General features: G+C 40.9%; 4 protein-coding genes and 1 pseudogene across 4 annotated transcripts; 3 read left to right on the plus strand and 2 right to left on the minus strand.

The window, feature by feature from the left end:
• The first annotated feature begins 274 nt into the window (after positions 1-274).
• LOC130700682 (mpv17-like protein 2) lies at positions 275-6,158 on the plus strand (annotated as a pseudogene).
• Positions 6,159-7,589: 1,431 nt separating this feature from the next.
• Positions 7,590-16,651, minus strand: LOC130700857 (discoidin domain-containing receptor 2-like). The gene is made up of 12 exons (XM_059496996.1): positions 16,631-16,651; positions 14,992-15,134; positions 14,624-14,805; positions 14,369-14,496; positions 13,963-14,329; positions 12,354-12,842; positions 11,837-12,135; positions 9,488-9,717; positions 9,117-9,353; positions 8,949-9,041; positions 8,624-8,748; positions 7,590-8,392 (listed from the first exon to the last, which is right to left on the minus strand). The coding sequence occupies exons 1-9, from the start codon at positions 16,649-16,651 to the stop codon at positions 9,194-9,196; spliced, it is 2,019 nt and encodes a 672-aa protein (XP_059352979.1). The 3' UTR covers positions 7,590-8,392; positions 8,624-8,748; positions 8,949-9,041; positions 9,117-9,193.
• On the plus strand, positions 7,722-8,805 carry LOC130700856 (uncharacterized). Its single transcript, XM_057522839.2, has 3 exons — positions 7,722-8,067; positions 8,161-8,436; positions 8,502-8,805. The coding sequence occupies exons 1-2, from the start codon at positions 7,722-7,724 to the stop codon at positions 8,223-8,225; spliced, it is 411 nt and encodes a 136-aa protein (XP_057378822.2). The 3' UTR covers positions 8,226-8,436; positions 8,502-8,805.
• Positions 16,652-16,905: 254 nt separating the features above from the next.
• Positions 16,906-17,969, minus strand: LOC130700840 (uncharacterized protein C16orf52 homolog A-like). The gene is given in 4 exon segments (XM_057522825.2): positions 16,906-17,253; positions 17,323-17,524; positions 17,526-17,536; positions 17,647-17,969. Coding segments are annotated over 4 exon segments (504 nt in total). The 5' UTR covers positions 17,750-17,969; the 3' UTR covers positions 16,906-17,065.
• Positions 17,970-18,171: 202 nt separating this feature from the next.
• On the plus strand, positions 18,172-19,563 carry LOC130700841 (polycomb protein SUZ12-like). Its single transcript, XM_057522826.2, has 6 exons — positions 18,172-18,489; positions 18,692-18,738; positions 18,803-18,986; positions 19,052-19,143; positions 19,205-19,318; positions 19,386-19,563. The coding sequence occupies exons 3-6, from the start codon at positions 18,833-18,835 to the stop codon at positions 19,467-19,469; spliced, it is 444 nt and encodes a 147-aa protein (XP_057378809.1). The 5' UTR covers positions 18,172-18,489; positions 18,692-18,738; positions 18,803-18,832; the 3' UTR covers positions 19,470-19,563.
• Positions 19,564-19,873: the final 310 nt, after the last annotated feature.

A 19,873-nucleotide genomic window follows, 5' to 3' on the forward strand; every position in this document is an offset into this window, starting at 1 on the left:
TTGTTCGCTCTCTCGCTCGCTCGTTCGCTTGCAAAGGTTATTGATCCTTTGAAAAAGCAAATGGTCGTCGTAAGTTTCCCTCGTCGGCGCAAATACAAGTGGGGGTGGTTGCCAAGAGTGATGGTGGTGATGGACGGCATTTTATTTTCTTTCTACAGCCGGTTCTCTTTCTCGGGAAGAAAATAACAAAAAAAAAACGTTCACTCTATACACACAAGCCTTCCTTCTGGCCCGATAGCGAGATTCATTTTTTGTACGCCAGTGGCCCAGTCAGTTGCCATCCAGACGGCCAGCCAAGCGGACCCTCTAAAGCACTCACTTTATTGGTTTGCATTTCCTTCTTTAATCTCCGATTTTCTTCTTTTTATTTTGTCGCGGTTTTATTTGGTTTTTTTTAAATTGCAAATCTCGTCTCGGTAAAATTTAGAATCATTTCTTTTTGACAAAAAAAAACACACGAAACAAGTGCCAATTGAATCGAAACTACTCCCATTTGTTTTTTGACGAAAGGGTGAATTCGCGGTCGAAATCCCACACCGGTTTGACAAAAATCGATCAGTTGGTGCTGTGCAAATTTTTTTTTTTTTTTTGGGGGGGGGGGGGGGGGCTGCATCTTCGTTTCCATCCCCACGGCCTGATCGTCTGACGGATCTGCCCGTCCAAATTGTTCTATTTCCTTCCCCGAACATGCTGCAACGACGAGCCATCCGCTTCTAATCACACAAAAAAATGTTAAAAATTCATTTTTGAATTAGTTTTTTCGTTTCGTTGTTTGTCTTTGATTTCGTTTATCTCCCTTCTCCCGACTGGTCCCGCGTTCCTGTTGGAAATATGTGTCACGCCAGCTCTCCCCCCCCCCCTTCCTCCTCAGAACAAATCGGCAAGCCGCGATGATTTCATTTTGATTCAGAAAAATTAGTGGAGCGAGTCGTGACCGACAACGACATTTTTCTTTTAAGTTAAGAAACGTTTCAAGTCGATTGAACGTTCAAAAAATCGAGCGTTTTGTTTTTGTATTTTTTTAAACCCTAGGAAGAAATGAATATCCGATTTCGAATCGGGAGAAGCCAAAAAAAACAGAAGAAAAACGAAGAAGAATATGGTGATGATGATGTAGAAGGAGCAACATGGAAAAGACAGAGAGAGAGAAAGAGAAAGAGAGAGAATCAAAAGAGTTCATTTCTAGGTCACCGGTGACCCTCTCTCTCTCTTTCTCTCCCTATCGTCTGTTTATCACAAACGGCTTGTGTCTTTTATTTTTCTCGTTTCAAGAACAAAACAAAAATGATCGAAAAAAATGCGGCTGAATTAAAAACAAAACAAATTCGTTCAAAAATCAAAATGGCGATATTTGAATTGAATTGTCAGTCGGTAATTGGAATGACGTCAAGCGTCGGGGCTGCGGATGCGAAAGAAATTCGTCACTTATTTTTTGTTTCTGCGTGGGGGCGGACGGGCTGGGTTTTATTTTAATTTTTTGGGAAAAGAATTCTCAGTTATTTTATGACGCACCTGGGCGGGGTAGGAAATACGGTCAGTAGGTGACAAAGCGCAGCTGCGCTAGTGTTTTTATTCGCCTTTTCGTGATTCTTTGTTGTTGTTTTTTTCGTTATTTCGGAATTTTCCCTGTGGCCGCGCGGACATCGCCGGGGGAAAGAAAGAAAAAATCACGACAATTGCCCGTGATACCCGAGACTCTCTCGTCCCTTTTTTTTTTGTGTGTGTGTGTTTGTGTGTGTGTGTAAATGTAGCGTTCGAATTTTATTCGCGCGTTGATTGAAACGTACGGTACTTTTTCGGTTCGTGGTCTCGACGACAGCAGCGGATGGTCATGAATCACGCGAAGGATAAAATCAAAGTGGAATAACAGAGAGAGAGAGATAGAAAGAAAAAAAGGAGCCGGTGCCGATCCCCTGAAGGCGCCGCCTATTGACGGGTTGTTACAAAAAAAAAGAAATAATAATAATAATAAATTTATTTATTCCAAAGTTCTTTTTCTCTCTCTCTCTCTCTCTCTCTCTCTCTCGTTTTTCGTTGTTTTAAAAGCTGCATATGCGCACTGTTTTTAAACGCCACCCTCACTCAAAATGAATCCATTAAAAGAGAAGACAACGAAAAAAAAGGGCAAAAACAAAAGAGGAAAGAGGAAAGAAGTGGAGGAATAAAAAAGAAGAAGAAAAGGGCGAAGAAAAAGGAAGAAGAAAATAACACATGCGCGCTCACCTGTTGTTGCTCTCGGTGGCATGTGGGTCTTCTGCCCCGCACTGGGCCAGTGTCTCTCTGGGCTGCGGCTTTATGAACGATTGACCTAGAGAACTGCGCACAGAGGCAAAGAAACCCGCTACGCCAACAACAACAACATCATCAATTCCTTCGTGTGCAAGAATATTCAATATGATTTTCCAAAGACCATTGCCCCCGTTGCTTTTCTTATATGATTATGATTATATTTTTTTTTTCCTTTTTGTGGCGCATCTTGTGGGTCGAACTTGCGTTCCAGGGCACGGAGGGACAGATTCCTCTTTTCACCTGGTCGCTAGGTGGTAAGAAGGGAGGAACGACAAAGAAAAGAGAAAGAAATTGAGCAAAAAAAGCGGGATGGATATCATGACCAACCCGGAAGACTTGTTCCATTCCTCTTCTTCTTCTTTTTTTTTCGCTTGTATAATTCGTGTGTGGTGCAAAACACAAAAAATGACCTTGTCGGTCATGTCCTTTTGGACACGACCCACAAATCGCAATCTGCTTCTTTTAGGTAGAGAATTCGTCGATTCCTAAAATCGCCTTGTCCTTGATATGCAACCCCACCTGCGTCTTATTCTTAATGTTCATTCAACGAGATAGCATTCGGACAGCAAGCAGAAGATTATGACCCAACCCTTTGCTAATGGGCAAGTGCGGGGTTTGAAGACAACAAGGTTTCAATGATAATCAGCAACTGTGCGAAAGAGAAAAAAAAATGTCTGTGTGTGTACACTAAAATGTAATGTGTACACCTTGTTCACCTTGAGACGCTGATGTCAGACTCGCTTTTCATATTGCATACATCTCGGGCTATAATGTAATGCGCACACACACCCACCTGTCCATTTCTCTCTATTTCTGGCTGGGTGCACAGCGAACAGAAAACGAAACAAAGAAAAAAAACACAACAGCTGATAACGTGATACGGAGAAAAAAAAAGCCCATTCCGTTTGGCTTCATTTTTCGCCATATTTAGTCGATGTTAAAAATTTAAAAACTTATACTATTTTATTTATTTTTTTTTAACTTAAAAAAATTCAATTGGGCGTAGTGAAAGAAGAAAGCGCGGGCGATTCAAAAATGCGTTGATCATTTTAAGCTCTTACGCAATGTCACCGTGTAATTTTGCATTAACGGGGTAGACGCTATTCGACGCTGACGATTGTGGTCGAAACAAAGATGCCCTTCCTTTAATTCGCTAACGATAATACGATCTGACACACATGGTCAGCGTGTGCCTATGTTTAGCGCAGTAAAAACAAAACAAGAGGCCAACCGTTAAAGAGAGCGAGGCGCTTGCAAAGACCCAAAGAGATCATGTCGCCTTAGACTAAACCCACATGTTGAAACTCCTTCCCAAATTTTCTTATTTTTTTCGTGGGTTCCCCTGTCATTTTTTTTAAACATCATGGGTGTGGATTTTATTTTTTTGCCTGAGGAGCGGGCCATGTGTTGTCACAAGACATGCGAACTAGAGGCAAAGTCATTTTCGTTCCGTATCATTTTTCTTTCGTGCCACTTTTAATTGAAACTGGAGGCTCTGTCTTTGTTCCCTTTTTCGAAACTAACTCACGCTTGAATCACGAACGAGAAGAAAGAAACAGTCCACTATGATGGTGGTCTAGATACGGGAAATTTTTCTTAGGAGACGCCATTTAGCAAAAAACCGTTTGTCTTGGATGTCAAAAAAGTCCATCCCAATTTTTTCGGGAATCGTTTTCTTTTTAAATCGCGTTTTCATGAACAATGTCCGCCGCTAAATTGACTACTGATATATCAATGATTTTTTTTTTTACTTTCAAAAAACAAATCATGTTAGGCGAAAACTCGTTAAATATTTTTTTTTTTCGTATCAGTTCGAATAGAGAGGGCCATTAGTTCAATTTTCATGGATTGGGATTGAAACTGTCCCTGAGAATGACACGTCGGGAGCGTGAGTGCTGCGGGTGATTGCGTTTTGGGGCTAGTGGGTCCGAGTCACGTGTGGAATAGCGGCAATCACGAACCATGGCAAGGGGTATATAAGGTACGCTAGGTTGTTCACTCGCCATTCCAAAATTTCCAACTGAGCATAAGGTCTACCCTGCCTTCCTTAACACAAACTCCGACGCGTGATGAAAAAAGTCACCAAACCGACAAATGGCCGTTATATCAAAACTGAAAGGGATTTTATTTGGTCCATATCTATGGGTAACCAACACTGCCAGCGGTGGTAAGAACTTCTCGTTCATCCCTAAGTTACAAACTACTTCGATTATTAAGGAATAAAAACTAAAACATTTCGCATAAAAAAAATGATTTTGACAGGGATTCTTTTGGCGGCCGGAGATCTTATCCAACAGACTATTGAACACTCTAAAACGAGCGATGGTAAGAACAAGGATAAGGAGCGATATATGATTGGAAACGATCACGTGATTTGATTATTCACTAATGACTACCACTAGACGTAAACATTAAAATCTACTCACCGCAACATCAGGTCGAATGATGGCTATCGGCTTAACCTTGGGCCTTCCGCATCATTTCTGATATAAGTTTCTGGATCGCGCTATCCCCGGAGCCTCACTCCTTTGTGTCGGCAAAAAGATTCTGCTTGATCAGACCATCTTTTCCCCGTTTAACAACGTCTCCTTTTTTATGGGAGCTGGCCTCCTGGAGGGAAGCACGACCCGGCAAGCGTGGGACGAATTACAAGGTACATTTTTTTTTTACTGGTTTCCTATGAGAGGGAAGTTTGACACAAGTAGAAAATTATCAGAGTCTATCGGAATGTTCTACACATTCCCATAACTCGAAGTGCAGAAAGCTTTGCTAGTTATTAGGGTGTGGTGGGAATAGTTACAGTATGATGATGCAATACAAAGTCTTGTTTGTATTAGCATTATCGATACGAGATATACACGTCATACGTAAAATCACATGACTTGACCGTTTTCTATGATCTCTAGAATGTAAGCAAATGTCAGTGTCGATCTATAATGCTCATGTTTTTTCGCAATGGCTGATCAACAGGTCATCAGGAGATTTTTGGTTTAAATTTAATTTAATGACGCACCTGAAATTGTGATCTCATTCTTTCACCTTCACAGGAAAACGGTGACAAAAAGGAAAGAAAATCTAAAGCTCTAAAGTTGAAATTTACATAAGTTATTCTAAAGATTAAATTGGGAGAATTTGATTTTACCTTAGCCAAAGCTTTTTGAATTTACTTATAGCTTTCGCAAAGGATGTGTTAATTCCATCTTGAACCTGTTCTGAGAAGAGCATGTCTCAACATCCAGACGTACATTATATCCATGCAACAAATGTTGAAAAATTCATTATAACGAGTTATTGCTTATCCAACAGCTCTACCATTAAAAAAAAAGGACAATTTTTCTCAGTTTCTTATTTCATTTGAAAATATATTAAAAATTTAACAGTTTACTCAGCGTGTTGTTCGTGTTAACACTTTGCATTCCATCAATTCCAGTTGACCGTCGCGTTCCCAGACATTTGACTTGACCTAACAAACAAATTTTAATCAATTTATTCAGACCGACTGTTCGGTATGGCCTCCTGCCCAATTCATCAACATTTTATAACGTATCACCTGTCTATCGAGTGCTGTACGTTAACGTTCTGACTGTTGGGTGGAACGTTTTCCTTTCATACGCCAAATACTTTGTAAGTTACCTATTTTTTCTTATTCCGTGTCGTTTCCCCTGGCGTGCTAAATAATTTATATCTTAGGACAAGGCGAGTATCCGGGTGGAGAGCGATGTTCCAGCTATCGCCATGCCGTTATAAGGAGTCACATATTTGGCTACGATTGCGAAACAGCTTCATTTCTCTTTTATTTTTCATTTTAACGCATTTTCGTTTTCGGTTTCCATCCAGTCGCAACGAATCACGCAAAGCTCGTTCTGTTTTATAAAATAATCATTAGAAATGGATTTTATTTATAGCTAACGTTTTAAGGAAAAAAACACAATTTTATTTATAAGCTGATCATTAGCGGGTTGTTTTTTGGCGATGAAAATAAACGTGAAAATACCTGCCGTTACACTTGTTCCCAATCTGCTTTCTAAACTGCATTTTTCGATATTTAAAGTGAAAAAGAATGCTTATCATGAGTTTGAGATGACACAACCTTTGAACAAGCAACGGTTACTTGAAATGTCGTATTTCAAAAACGCAATTGCGGCGCTGCGCAAAGTTGACAAGTTTTGATAAAACAATGGCCGACTTTCCCAGACGCAATTTCAAAGGAAAAAGAAACAGTTATAATGTGTCTTTGTAATTGAGCTTACTTGTCTAAGGTTTTGTGCGTCTAAATGTTTTGTTTATTTTATTTTTACCTGAATTCTTTGACGTTGTTTAATCCTCCTCCCAAAAACTGACAGTAAATGGTCATCTTTAAAGATGTGAAAGCTCAGCGCGTATTTTCTTATTGTCCTCTTGCTCTTTGTTGATAGTTCTCATCCGTTGAAAATTCCTATTAACTAGCTGTCAAACGTTTGAACGATGAAGATAAGTGAAAGCGCATTTGATTCAAAGATGAACGTCATTTACCATAAATCTCTTAGCGAAGAACAAAGTAGGTCATCATAACTGGGTCGTTCCCAGAGTTTTAGACGTTCCTGCGGCCAGAGAAAAGCTCTTCTTTTCCGACATGCTACGGTGACCTAAATCAAAGTAAAACAAAACAAAAGTAGATTGATTATCAATACACAATTTTTACATAGGCAAGTCTTGACAAAACATTAAAGAAGATCACTTTCTCGTGTCATTGTTTTTTTCAACTATTGCGTTAAGACGAACATTGTTACCTCCTTATGACATCCGATGGATATAAACTGACTCCGGCAGTTGGCGATCATCCAGTGGCCACGTAAAGACGCAATTTTCTTTGTAGCATCATCTAAATGTCCCAAGCCAGAACATAGCGTAATTCACCCGAAAAAACGAGGGCATTAAAAATTGCAAGAAAGATAGTGACGTTATTATTTAGCATAGCGCATATGTGATTCTTTGTTTATCTTGATTGACAGGCGATCTGCGTTTTGGCCGCCCTCGTCGGATTTGTTTGCGCTGGTTACAAAGGTATGCTATTCGATTTTTCCCAAAATAGCTTAACGCTGTTTTGAATAACAACGCTCATGTTATTGCGTCTCAAAGTGTTATTTTGCTTAGACTGTAACATAATCTAGTTGATTTTGTGGCCTAAAGTTTTGTACCACACGGTATTTGCGACGACCTACGACTATGCTACTACGTAGCTAAAGATATTTTAGACTGTTGCGCCAGTTTACGCTGCCATGTTCGAGAAAAAGATTATTGCAATAACAAAAACAAATGAGTTGAAATAGATATATGCGTTCAATACGCGATCTTTACGTTGCAATTTATTTTTTTACTGGAATCGTAGTGTTTACACGTTAACAAGATTTAACTCTTTAGTTATCTTGTGAATCTTCAAATTGATAAGACGAATGAATTCTTATTCAGCAGGAGGATACGGTGGCAGCAGAGGACACGGTGGTGGTTACAGAGGAGGTAGAGGATACGGAGGTGGTGGAGGATACGGAGGTGGTGGAGGATACGGAGGTAGCGGAGGATACGGTGGTAGCGGAGGATACGGTGGTAGCGGAGGATATGGTAGTAGCGGAGGATACGGTAGTAGCGGAGGATACGGTGGTAGCGGAGGGCATCCGCCGCCGCTTCCTCCGTATGGAGGAAGCGGCGGACATGGAGGAAGCGGAGGCTATGGAGGAGCTGGATATGGAGGTAGCAGTTATGGAAGTAGCAGTTATGGAAGTAGCAGTTACGGCGGGCAAGGTAACTTTTCTCAAACTAGCAAACTTTGCTAAATTAGTACTGGAAAAAAACCCCAATAAATCCACCTTCAAACTTGAAATTCAATGCTACTAGGTGGTGGGTACGGAAGTGGAAGCTACGGTGCCACTAGTTACAGCAGTGGCGGCGGTAGAGGATAAGGGAACAGCGGCCACGGTGCGGGAGGACACGGCCATGGCGGAGGAGGGTATGGCAGCAGCAGCAATAGTGGAGGAGGATCCGGCAGCAGCAGCTATGGTGGAGGAGGAGGTTACGGTAGTAACGGACATGGTGGAGGAGGTTACGGCTGCAGTAGCCATGGCGGAGGCTACGGAAGCAGTCACGGGGGAGGCCATAGTGGAGCAGGATACGGTAAATATGGATTTGCAAATGACCAAATGAGATCAATACTTTTGCTTTTGTTTTCAAATGTTCAGTCAGTTAGATGATCCAAGATAATGCAGATCATCAACTCAAAGAGAAAATATCGTGAAGAACACACAAATTGAACTTACACTGCTAACATATTCTAGTCATGAAAGAATCCAAAATAGAATACCTGGATTTTTTCTTGCTCATTACAGCACCTTATCGTAAAGGTAGTGGAGGCTACGGTCGGTGATCTCGTCAAAGCAGCGTCCAACTTCTGGAACAGCATTTACTTTCCTCACTTGTCCTGTTTCCCTGTCAAACAAAATAAAGAATTAAGATGTGCAACATGTACGTGAAAAATAAAACTGATTTACCTGTTTCTCGGTGAGTTCCAGTGATCAGCAATTACGAATTGACATTAGAGATCCAAGGTAACAGATGGCCAAACAGAGCGTTAAATTATAATCGATTTTTGCTCAACCTAAAGTGGAATAATGAATCGCACGTTGTACCTAGCGGCCAAATCGCGGTGTACAAAATTTAGAGACTCGATGTAACGCATTCCCGAGGCGATCTGACTGGCCATAAATATCAAACTGCACATTCTGGTGATAATGGAACAAAGAAATTATTTGGAAAACATTGTCTTTGCCGCAAAACGATTTTAATGGGGTTCATACGTTAACGTTTCGTCCGGAGTAGAAAAGGTTTTTGATATGTTATTGCGGCTGTCGGACGAGTTGTGGTGGTTGTCCGGTCAGAATCGATGCAGTTTGAGAAATTGGTTCAGATCGCCGAATTCCAGATATTCTAGAACGACGCAAAAGGGCTCGTCCGTCGTGCAAACGGCCAACACACGTGACAAGTGAGGATCGTCCAAAGCGGCCAGTAGCCTCACTTCCTGGTAGAATCCAGACCTGTTGAGAATGAGAGAACACGCACCGGAAATTTGAGGTTAGAAGATGAGGGAAAAACAAGGAACGAAATCAAAAGCACTTCATCAAACACGAAGCCAAAAGAAATAAAGAAAAAGAAAAAAAAGATGATTTACTTGTCTTTGTCGGAGGTATTGGGAAGGTATTTGGCGGCCACCAGCCGCCGTGAAGTGTAGACGGCGCTACCATACTCGGGAATGTGTTCGGCTTCGGCCTTGTAGACGGTCCCGAACGCTCCGCTGGCGATGCGCTGGACCAGGTGCAGTTTGCTACGCGCTAATTCCGGTATGATCAGCGATTCGGCCCGTGATTTCAGAGCGGACAATAATTCTGCTCGGTCGATCGGCTAGAAATCACACGAAATAAATAATCAAATCAACGAAACCAAAATAAAGACATTTGATACTTTTAGTCAATAAGGCTTCGAGTCCCAAATCATTACAAGTTCCTAATTCTCTTTCCTCTTTTTTTTAAAACTGAGTTTTCAGTCGTTGGGAAAGTGAAGTTCAGAAACGAAATAAACTAGATCACTAAGAAACTAAATTCAAAACTTATGGCCAAAATGCTGCGTAAGGCCTCGTCTACCAGCCGAGTCAACTGCCGTAATACGAGGCCAAAAGTCTGGTTTCCCCGGCACTAAAATTGCATAGAAAACGGGCCAAACTATTCAATAATGCAACGAACACAGTGGAAAAGCAACACATAAGCCCCCGCATGTCCAGGAAAACGGGGACGTCGAAAACGGATCAGGTCTAGACGGTAATCCAATTAAAGGCAGAACCGAAACGACCCAAGTACTTCGGGGTCGTTGACTTGGTTACATTTCCCAATTTTTTTGCCTTTCTTTTTTTTTTGCCAATAAAAAATGTTCAAAAATGGAGATCGCAAACTCGAAACGTTACTCCACGTCGCCTTTTAAACTAAGGACGGCGTCGCGAAGTCGCGACGTGCAATCAACAAAGCGTTTCGTGCAGATCATGTGCGTTTGTAACGACGCCTCAAAAAATGGCGGTTTATTACAACAACAACAAAATAATAACCTCCATTTTTACTGCTATATTTTTCCTTTCTGTTAAAAAAAAATAATAGCGCAAAGTAAAATAATTATCGGTTGAATAATGGCATTTTGAGAGATCTCTGCCAGTTTCAAAACGTTACCCAACATTGGTCTTAATAGAAGATAGCATTTAATGTTTCCTAAAGATGTTAAGTCGGTTGACGCTGGACGTGCAATAACGAAGCCATAATGGGCACTAAGCAAACATAAGCCATCATGGAACAAAAAAGAAATAGCAGAAGCGTTAAAAAGAACGTTTCGAAATATGTCCTTACAAACGTTCACGGCCCACAATTTTTTGCAGCTACTAGGTCAAACCAATTTTTTTCCCCTTCGCTTATTTTAAGAGAGAAAAGATCAAATGAGGAAGAAGGTCGTTACGGTGTTATCGATCGGTGGATGTCGAGTTTGAACTATGAATTCTTAAACTGGGCCGCAATGATCAGCGAATGGTTTCTTTCGTTGGTAAGAAAACGTCAAGTCATTTTAATTATTACGAGTTTCTATTTCTCATCATTTTTATGTTTCAAAATGGCCTCCACATTCAGTCCCGCTATCCATTGCCACCCAGTTTTGTGTGTGCATTTAACTTAAGTGAAAGAACAATAAAATAATTTCACGGGATTCCTACGGGAATCGAATTCACGATATGAGCGGTAAACCGCCACGATGAAACCACTAAAGGTTATGACTACATTGTGCCCATTTGGTTTATTTACATTTTAGAGTGATTAGCCTGAAAACCTTTCAGCGCGTGACGTGATCTCAAAATCTTTTTGACTGGAGTGACCCATTTCTTTCATCTATTTTTGTCCAACCACGAGTTTTAACGAAGACGATCTATGCATTTTGAAATGCATTTTTCTTTCAAGAGCGTAGCACTTTGAACATTTTTTTTTGACCTTGCTCATCAACTTTCCTTGGCCGGTTGCGTGAACTCGTCATATAACAAAGCGGAAGATTTGATTCGAGGCAAGGCAGGTACCGTGAGCGTTTCCGATAATCCAGTACTACTTGAAACGATTACAGGAAACGACTTCAACCACCCTACAATCGGCCATTCTTTTTTTCTTGGGACCCATTTACGATAACCGATTTATTATGCTGACAATGCATGTGTGCCCCGTGCGAGGCATGAAAGATGGAGTGCTCCATCGCGTGCCGTGGATCTACATCCATCATTGGGCCCTTTGTCAATCAATATCGAAAAAGACTAACAGCAGATTGCCTGAACAAGGCGCGCAGGACGTATTCTGGACCTAACTAGCCAAGTAAGACGGACCGTTTCTATCCGGATGGGGCTGCGCAATCTAAACGCCCGTACACTCAACATTTCGGAACCGGACGGGAATTGTTCATGTCTATCTAATTCTAGATTTAGGACGTGAGGGCAGACGGACTGTCTTACCTTTTTCAATGGGCTGGATTCGCTAATGCCGTTCAAGTGGCCCATTTGATTGTTGTTCTTGTTGCCTCCTAGACGGACGGACGCTGAGGATGTCGAGCCAGTGGTCGTCATGGAATGAGAAGATGAGGCCAAAGTGTCGATTTCGATTGCGTGCGGAGGTGGCGAAGCGACGGGCAATTTGGGCTTAAGCGGATGATGTTGTTTTTGTAGAGATTGCTGGATTAGTAGGGGTTGATGGGCAGTGCTGCAGCCGCTAATCTCGCTAACATCCGGCACGGCGTAGTCGTACGTATCTGATACTGAGCCATAAATCGATCAGTGCGCCATTCCAAGTTAAAATTAATGGATCCATAGAACAGTTTCGGCCATCGGCCAGAGTCGTTTAGGGCCAAAGCCAAATAGCTGCTATGGCCCATTAAGAGAATGTCGCTTATTGAAAAAGAAAATGGCGAGTTTGATTTATGATGACAATGCGACGCGTTCTCAGTTTGTTTTCTTTTGTTTTTCTTGTGATTACCTGCGGATGTGTTGGTCTTTTTCAGTGGGCCCTCAGTTCCGGCCAGCAACAGAGTGCTGTAACTGTAATAAGGTGAGAAGCGCAGGGCGTGATAAGGCTCCTGGTACTCGGTCCTAGTCAAATGGGCGCTGGCCGGCGAGTGAGGCAGCAAGTATTGCGAGGCGGCGTCCGATCGCGACAAGTCGGCGCCAATGTTGCCATACGGCAGCGAGTTGTTCTTGTTGTAGATTTTGCCACGATGGTGTTGCAACAGTTGATCTTCGTGATGCTCACCGACAGAGCCGTCCAACAGACGGGGACTGGGCTGACTGCCGACCTGAGAGGCCCAATTGGCTTTGTCCGGCAGCGGACTGCCTGAGCGGCTCTTGCGTTGACGACGTCGCATGATCATGTAAAAGATGGCCCCAGCCAATAGGAAACCAACGACCACCAAGACACCGACGATGATTGCCATGTACGTTTGGTTCTCTCTGGTAGGTGGGCTCGTTTCTGTAATGGCAAACAAAAACAGAATATTTCATATGAGAAAAAAAAACAAAGAAGAAAACTCTCGATAAATATAGAAGGACGAAATAGAATGAAGTCAGAGGCAGTGCGAATTCATTAAATTTTTCCTTTAAGGCTCTTCGAAGGATAGAAAAGGTTAACGTTAAATGTTCCCAACACAACGAAATCATAATTTCCCTGTACGTCGCAATATTTCGGTCTCGCTCTCGTTTGTTTTGCGGTTGTTAACAACCCATAAAATATTTCCCCATTTCCTTTTTGTTTTCGTTTTTTTTTTACTGCCAATGCGAAAAGGAAACGGCTGTCATTCCACGCAGTCGTAAGTAAGTCTCAACAGCGAAATTTTCGGGCGGCGATGGTCGGGTTGAATAACATCTCCAACAAATGACCCCTTAAATCCTTTTTCCCTTACAATTTTATTCTTTAATTTCCGTATATTCCCGGGATTTTCTTGCTCTTACACAACGAAAGAAAAAAAAATCATTCTAATGAGCCCTATACGCTGTAAGTAGTTATGGTTGAGTCTTATTCTTTAAAAAACAAAATTGTTTGTCACGGCTTTAGTCGGAGTTTAAAAAAAAGAAATGTCGTATGACGGCTGTAAATAACGAGAGACTGGCAACAAAGAAAAAGACGGCTAGTGTGTCTTTTGCCCTGTGTTGGTTTGATGGGAATAAGAACGCAGGAAACCTAATAGCGGATGTCACCGTCACGAATAGCGGGCATTCCGCTCTTTGACACACGGGCTCGCGTGTGCGTATCGAAACATCAAAGATATTTTTGAAGCATTACGAGGGTGTTTTTTTTTCAAACTTAAACAAGGGAGAGCGGTTGCTTTTTGTCTCAACTCACGAACTTGGTGCGCACGTGTTTTTAAACAAGCCCCGTCTTATCCCAAATGAAAACGTCGTGGAAAATTTGATGAAACTGTTTGGGAGTTACGTGAAATGCTTTTCCTCTTAATGATGACACTCATAAATAATAAAACGATTATTTAAAGTGACATTCAATGGAAAAATGTCGTGAAAAAAAAGGCTGTAAAATCATTAGATCGGATAATAAAGACTACGCCTTAAAAAAAAGATTTGATCGTGTTCGTTACCGTTGACTTGATCCTGCGAGCCGGCGTTGATGCCGACTTCGTGACCACTTGGCGGGAGTGGCAAATTGGAGACGGGCGGAATGGGTGCGGCGGCTGGTGGAGTGACGGGACTGCCATCCACTTCGGTCTTGTAATTTCTGGCGGCCACTTCGGAGCGGAAAGAGACCTCGCTGATGAGAATCCAGCGAGCCGGAGCAGCCGGGAAGGACAAGCGCAGTTTGACGAAACGGCCCACTCGGTGGTGAAGCTTAACGCTGATGTTCCGTGAATTCTCGAAAATTCGGTCCTCTGGCGGACGGAAGATAATCGGCTCGCCCGGGTAGATTTGTCCGCCAACGCTGAAATGCACTTGCATTTCGGAGAAGATCTAAAACATCGCAAATTCATTCAAAGAACACGACCCTACCTGGACATCTTTGGTGAACTGGTTATTGGCGAAGATGCTCAGCGAAGTGAAATCGCGCACCGTATCGAACTCGAAAACGATATCGACGGGCTGCCCGTTGCGCGAGTCGTTACGCCATCCGACCCAGCCTTCAAACGGTCGATCATAAAACGAACAAAGAAGAAAGAAGGAAAGCGAGGAGAGAGAAAAAAAAGGCCATGAAAACGATGACGCAATGTCGGGACAAGAAAACTGATACTTGGCATAAATCTTTACCTCGATCTTGGTCGTAATAACTGGCTTTGAAATTGTCGGGACCGAGTTTGCCGTCTGTCAACTGGCCGAGTCCCTGGCACAGGAAAGAGCCGCAGATGCCGTCGTAAGAGGCATCGTAGAATTGCCAACCGGCTCCTCGTTGATCTCCCTGCGTCATCTGATAGCTGGCAATGCCTTCAGACCTTCAAAGGAGAAAGAAAAACCCACAACAGATCGAACATTACACATCGTGAATGGACGGTCGGCTAGCAGCAACATTTGCTTCACGAGTTTATGATATGACGTAGTTAAATAAGACACACACAAAAATGTTTTTTTAGTGCAAAATGAATGCGTCTCTTGCGAGACGACAGGGTCTTATTACGTACCACGGGCAGCCGTAAATTTCCACTCGCATGCAGACAGTTCGACGGTGATGGCTGTACGGGAAGAAGCGAAGCTTGCGGGCGATCAACACCGGATCCAGTTCGCGTTTCTCAGCCACGTACGAGTTCGTATTTCCTGCGATTACCTGAAAAGGGAATATTTTAAAATTAAAAACGAACGAAAAAAAAAAAGATGCTAGACAAAAATGGGGTCATATCATTTGGCATTCATTGACACTATCAGTTTTTAGAGTTTCGCCAGTTTTCAAAATACACTTAAAAATTACATCACGTTCCTGGTCACAGAGGAAAGTGGCAAAACTCACTTCACCTATGGTCGTATACGCATAACGACTCACATAACGATTTAAAACTTTTCACCGAAAGGCAACTCTATCACCCAACCGCGATAAAAACCTAGCCTCGTAATCGACCGTTGCCGAGCTCCACCCGTAAAAACGGCACATCAATAAAACATCCTCAAATAGCTGACAGAACGAACTGATTTGTTTCACAAACCACCATTTTTCTTATTTCTCTAAAATATGCAAGCGTGAAAAGCGCCATATTTTCTTCTGAAAAGTACCATTCACGTTAGCAAAAAGAAAAAAACTAATCTGATTGCATACACGAAATGCTACACCGCGTCAAGACGCGTCCCCCAAGATCTTTCCTATTCAAAATCAAAGCTTGGTGATGAGAACTTGTATGAGATGGCGAAATTTAGACGCTGCGTCGGAGTTGACCTATAGTCATCCAGTCTACATGGGCTTGTAAGAGAATGAATGAATTTTATAAAGAAACATCTTGTAAAAGTAAGAAAGTTGTCTTAAATATGAAATAGCGTAGAGATTGTACATGCAACAATCACCTGTAATGATGGCGTGAAAAAATTATCATCATATTTTCGTAAAATGAATCAATCCGATGTGGAACACATTGTTCATTTGTTATATTCGAAATTTTCGACGGTTCTCATCGGCTATGGGCATCCAACACACACTATCAATTGACGATCGAGCTGCCATAGCCATTTAGGCAATGGCATATGCACTAAACGGAGGGAGAATTCAGATGTTTAGTTACGTTTATTATTAATGTTCGTTGATTGCTGTTGTATGTTGTAATTTTTAATTAGAAGTAAAAAATGAGCTTTGTTCATTCAAAAACTGTGTCTAGGAAAATGTGAAATTTTACAAACCAATTCTTTGATGATTTGCTTTTGTCGTAGATTATCCTGTACTGGTTTCAACAACAGAGTTTGCGGTCAAACTTCTTATTAATTTGGTTGAAGTTTATTTATTTATCCACGACTACCCCTACGAAATACTTGCGATGTTTTCCTGGACAGTGCTCAGGTCAGGTCAAGCCAGGGGAGCAAGCACTTGTAGGGGTTTCCTTGGTCCTTAATTAAGAAAAAACAAATCTTCATGTTATTGAAAACGAGGATGGAAACAAGTCTGATGTTGACTACCACTTATCAGTAGATTAACCGAATCCTCCCAGAAATGGAATCAAATGATATTCTGTCCAGATATACGAGTTACACTATTATATTCTTTGTTTATATAATCAAACATAGAATTTTCTATTTCACAAACTTTAACGTGTTACTTATTCGACTGTGATGAGCGTTTCTTACCAGTATTGCTCCCACGGTCATCGTGTAAAGTTGGACCATACGTTTCAGATAAAAACACCATGGCTTCAACGGCCGTGTTATAAGTATTAAACTAAGGTAAGAAACGGTTTAATGTCTACCAGATTATCGAACGCCAGCAGAAACTTGTAGGGGTTTCCTTGGTCCTTAATTAAGAAAAAACAAATTAAAATTGAAGCTTCTCCCCTAGGTTTCACGTTATTAACGGTTGTCTTTTTTAAGAAAATGTGTGTCATCTCCAAGAAGAAAAAAGGAAATACAAAAAAAAATAAAATTTGTAATGAGATCCATTAGTCAAACATACCACCCCGAAGATGACGCAAATACAATGTGTTGTGCGATGGGTTTTACAATAGAGTTTTACAATAGTTTAGGTTCATCGCTCTCAGGAAGAATCAGACAAGACTTCAGGAGTTTTTAAAAATGAGGCAAACAGACCTTACCAGCAAACAATTCAGAAATGACAGTGATCCACAATGCTAGAACAAAAAAAATGTATGAAAGTCCAACTTGAAAACTATTTGGTAATTGGTATGGCTCTCCTCCAATTTCAGACATGGAAAATCCCAGAGGAAAGATGACAGCAGCTAGGCAGAATAAAACCACTGCATAGGCACAAAAATAAATAGATAAATAAAATAGTTGAAACAAAATTGAACAAGAATTTTTTTTACTTGCTGCAAATCCCACCCATCTTGCATAGGGTACAACATTGTAATCCCAATGACTTGAGATCAGAAGAACAACGGTTGTAGTTATGCAAACACAGCCGATGAAGATACAAACAAGTGCCATCATCCATTCTGGTGGAAGATCAGGGGAGAAACATACTTTTGGACGATTGTATAAAGTAGTGCAGGTCCACATTAAACCCAAAAGAAGTTTCTCCTGTTGGTATATCCATCATCCATTGCATATATTAACAATAAAGAGCTTCTGAAGTTAGCCATCATACAGAACATGAAATTGTTTTAATATTAATAATGGTATGCTCATACCTCCTACGTCTGTTACAATCCAAAATGGTAGGGCAAGTGCAACAATGGCAAATATATCGGCTGTAAGAAATAATGCCCCGGAAATCAATGTTAACTTTTCCATTTCTTGCCGTAACAACAAGGTTATATTTTTTACTATCCAGCCAAATGTGAAACCTTATTGACTCTGGGCAAAATTTGAACGGCAATGTCCAAACTTGACCAAATGTCAAACTTTCTCTAAAACAACAAAATGTATAACAGCAAGAGCAAAGCAGAGTGCAGACGAAAAAAATATTGCCTTTGGCAGCCGAGCCTCCTCAGGTTTTGGGGGAGTGGGAACTCGTAGTCGGTAGTCGCCGCTCGGTTCTCGCATTCGCCCACGCTAATTTCTAATCAATAAAAAAATACTGTAGATTATTATACTGCACCTTCAGAGCAAAACATTTGATTTTCAATATATCAACTGTAATCTCTGAAACCCAAAAATCAACTGTTATTTTTTTACGGTTTCAAAAACTTTGAAAATAAAAGAAATTTGGCAACCCGTTGTGATATGTAGTACAATTATATTCGCGGCTGATTGTTGTTTGGGGTCCTCCGATAAAAAAAAAATTAATGGTTTTTTTTTTAACTGTCATCTTGTGTTTTAGTTTTAGTCGATTTTATCTCGACAAACTCAGCCTGTATGTGAAGGAAGTTTGTGGTTCTATAATAACAAACGTCATGGGGCCTAAAAAAAAGGAAAGAGACACAGATCACTCGTCGTCATCCAAAGGAGGCACCACCACTAATAACGGTCGGGTTGCTGATTCCGTTCAAGCACTCAAGCAGATCATGAACTCTTTCTTCAAGCTTTTGAAAGTACGCGGCTAACTTATCTAAAGTGAAATTACATTTTTTAAAACTGATTTAGGCTTGGTCTAAACTGCAACAGGTGTTTCGATCATTAAAAAATATCCATAAGAATGTGCAATCATGCAATTTTTTTGTGCTATCATCTAATTCCCTTTTTATTCTTGTTTCTGTTTGGTTTTCCTGTATTACTCACACATACTGTTTTTAGAACCCACTCAGATCTATAGGTATCTTCGCACACCTCACTTTCTTTCGGTAGTATTTATTAAATGTTAAATAAAGTTAAAATTGAATTGGAATAAATTTTTTTCTCCAATAGCCCATTTTCCTTCATCGTACTCTGAGCTACATGAATGGAAGGTGCACCAGAAACCATCAAAACAGGAAAACTTGCAAACTGGTGAATTTGCTAGACAACAAAATTCAAAAGAATTCTCAGAATGATGTAAATACTCGGTCTAAATTTATGACATTGACTTTTCTTGGATTCTATGATCCAAAAGGTAAAAGCTCTGTGGTTACTTTTATTCATTGTAAAAAAATTTATGAATCGTTACATATGCCACAGTAAATGGCTGTCGGGAACCGGTGAAAGTCGAAACCCTTCTATTACAAATTGGACATAAAAAAAGAAAAGACGTCTCCTCGCCAATTATGCAGGTGAGTCATATTGCTTTTTGAATGTGAGCAAAATATATGGACAATGCATTTTTATTTACAGATAAGTGTTGGCACAACGGAAGTTTGTATAAATCCCAGTGAAGAGTCTCCCCCTCCCAAAGCTCCAACGGTCTCCATCTCAACCGAGGATCTTAGTTTTCGCAATGGCCAACAGGTAGGAAAATCTTGTTTTGGAAAATTACTAAAGCGTAACAACATCCCATTCAATCAAATGACTGCAGGGCAATTCATACGTATTGCTATTGCGAGTTTCTGCGCCAGTAATATCCGAAATCCCATTAATTTGGTTGAAGTTTATTTATTAATCCACGACTACCCCTACGAAGTACTGGCGATGTTTTCCTGGACAGTGTTCAGGACAGGTCAAGCCAGGTGAGCAGGCACTTGTAGGGGTTTCCTTGGTCCTTAATTAAGAAAAACAAATCTTCATGTTATTGAAAACGAGGATGGAAACAAGTCTGATGTTGACTACCACTTATCAGTAGATTAACCGAATCCTCCCAGAAATGGAATCAAATGATATTCTGTCCAGATATACGAGTTACACTATCATATTCTTTGTTTATATAATCAAACATAGAATTTTCTATTTCACAAACTTTAACGTGTTACTTATTCGACTGTGATGAGCGTTTCTTACCAGTATTGCTCCCACGGTCATCGTGTAAAGTTGGACCATACGTTTCAGATAAAAACACCATGGCTTCAA

Source organism: Daphnia carinata, chromosome 9 (assembly GCF_022539665.2).
Source record: "Daphnia carinata strain CSIRO-1 chromosome 9, CSIRO_AGI_Dcar_HiC_V3, whole genome shotgun sequence".
In the NCBI taxonomy this organism is placed as follows: domain Eukaryota; kingdom Metazoa; phylum Arthropoda; class Branchiopoda; order Diplostraca; family Daphniidae; genus Daphnia; species Daphnia carinata.

Excerpts from the sequence above, each read along its gene's own strand:
- LOC130700856 (XM_057522839.2), top strand. The coding sequence starts at position 7,722 with ATGAATTCTTATTCAGCAGGAGGATACGGTGGCAGCAGAGGACACGGT. Across the intron at positions 8,068-8,160 it reads TAGCAGTTACGGCGGGCAAG|GTGGTGGGTACGGAAGTGGA; the intron begins GTAACTTTTCTC and ends CAATGCTACTAG.
- LOC130700857 (XM_059496996.1), bottom strand. The coding sequence starts at position 16,651 with ATGACCGTGGGAGCAATACTG. Across the intron at positions 15,135-16,630 it reads TGACCGTGGGAGCAATACTG|GTAATCGCAGGAAATACGAA; the intron begins GTAAGAAACGCT and ends TTCCCTTTTCAG. Across the intron at positions 14,330-14,368 it reads AGTTCACCAAAGATGTCCAG|ATCTTCTCCGAAATGCAAGT; the intron begins GTAGGGTCGTGT and ends GCGATGTTTTAG.
- LOC130700841 (XM_057522826.2), top strand. The coding sequence starts at position 18,833 with ATGAATGGAAGGTGCACCAGAAACCATCAAAACAGGAAAACTTGCAAA. Across the intron at positions 19,144-19,204 it reads TCTCCTCGCCAATTATGCAG|ATAAGTGTTGGCACAACGGA; the intron begins GTGAGTCATATT and ends TTTTATTTACAG. Across the intron at positions 19,319-19,385 it reads GTTTTCGCAATGGCCAACAG|GGCAATTCATACGTATTGCT; the intron begins GTAGGAAAATCT and ends AAATGACTGCAG.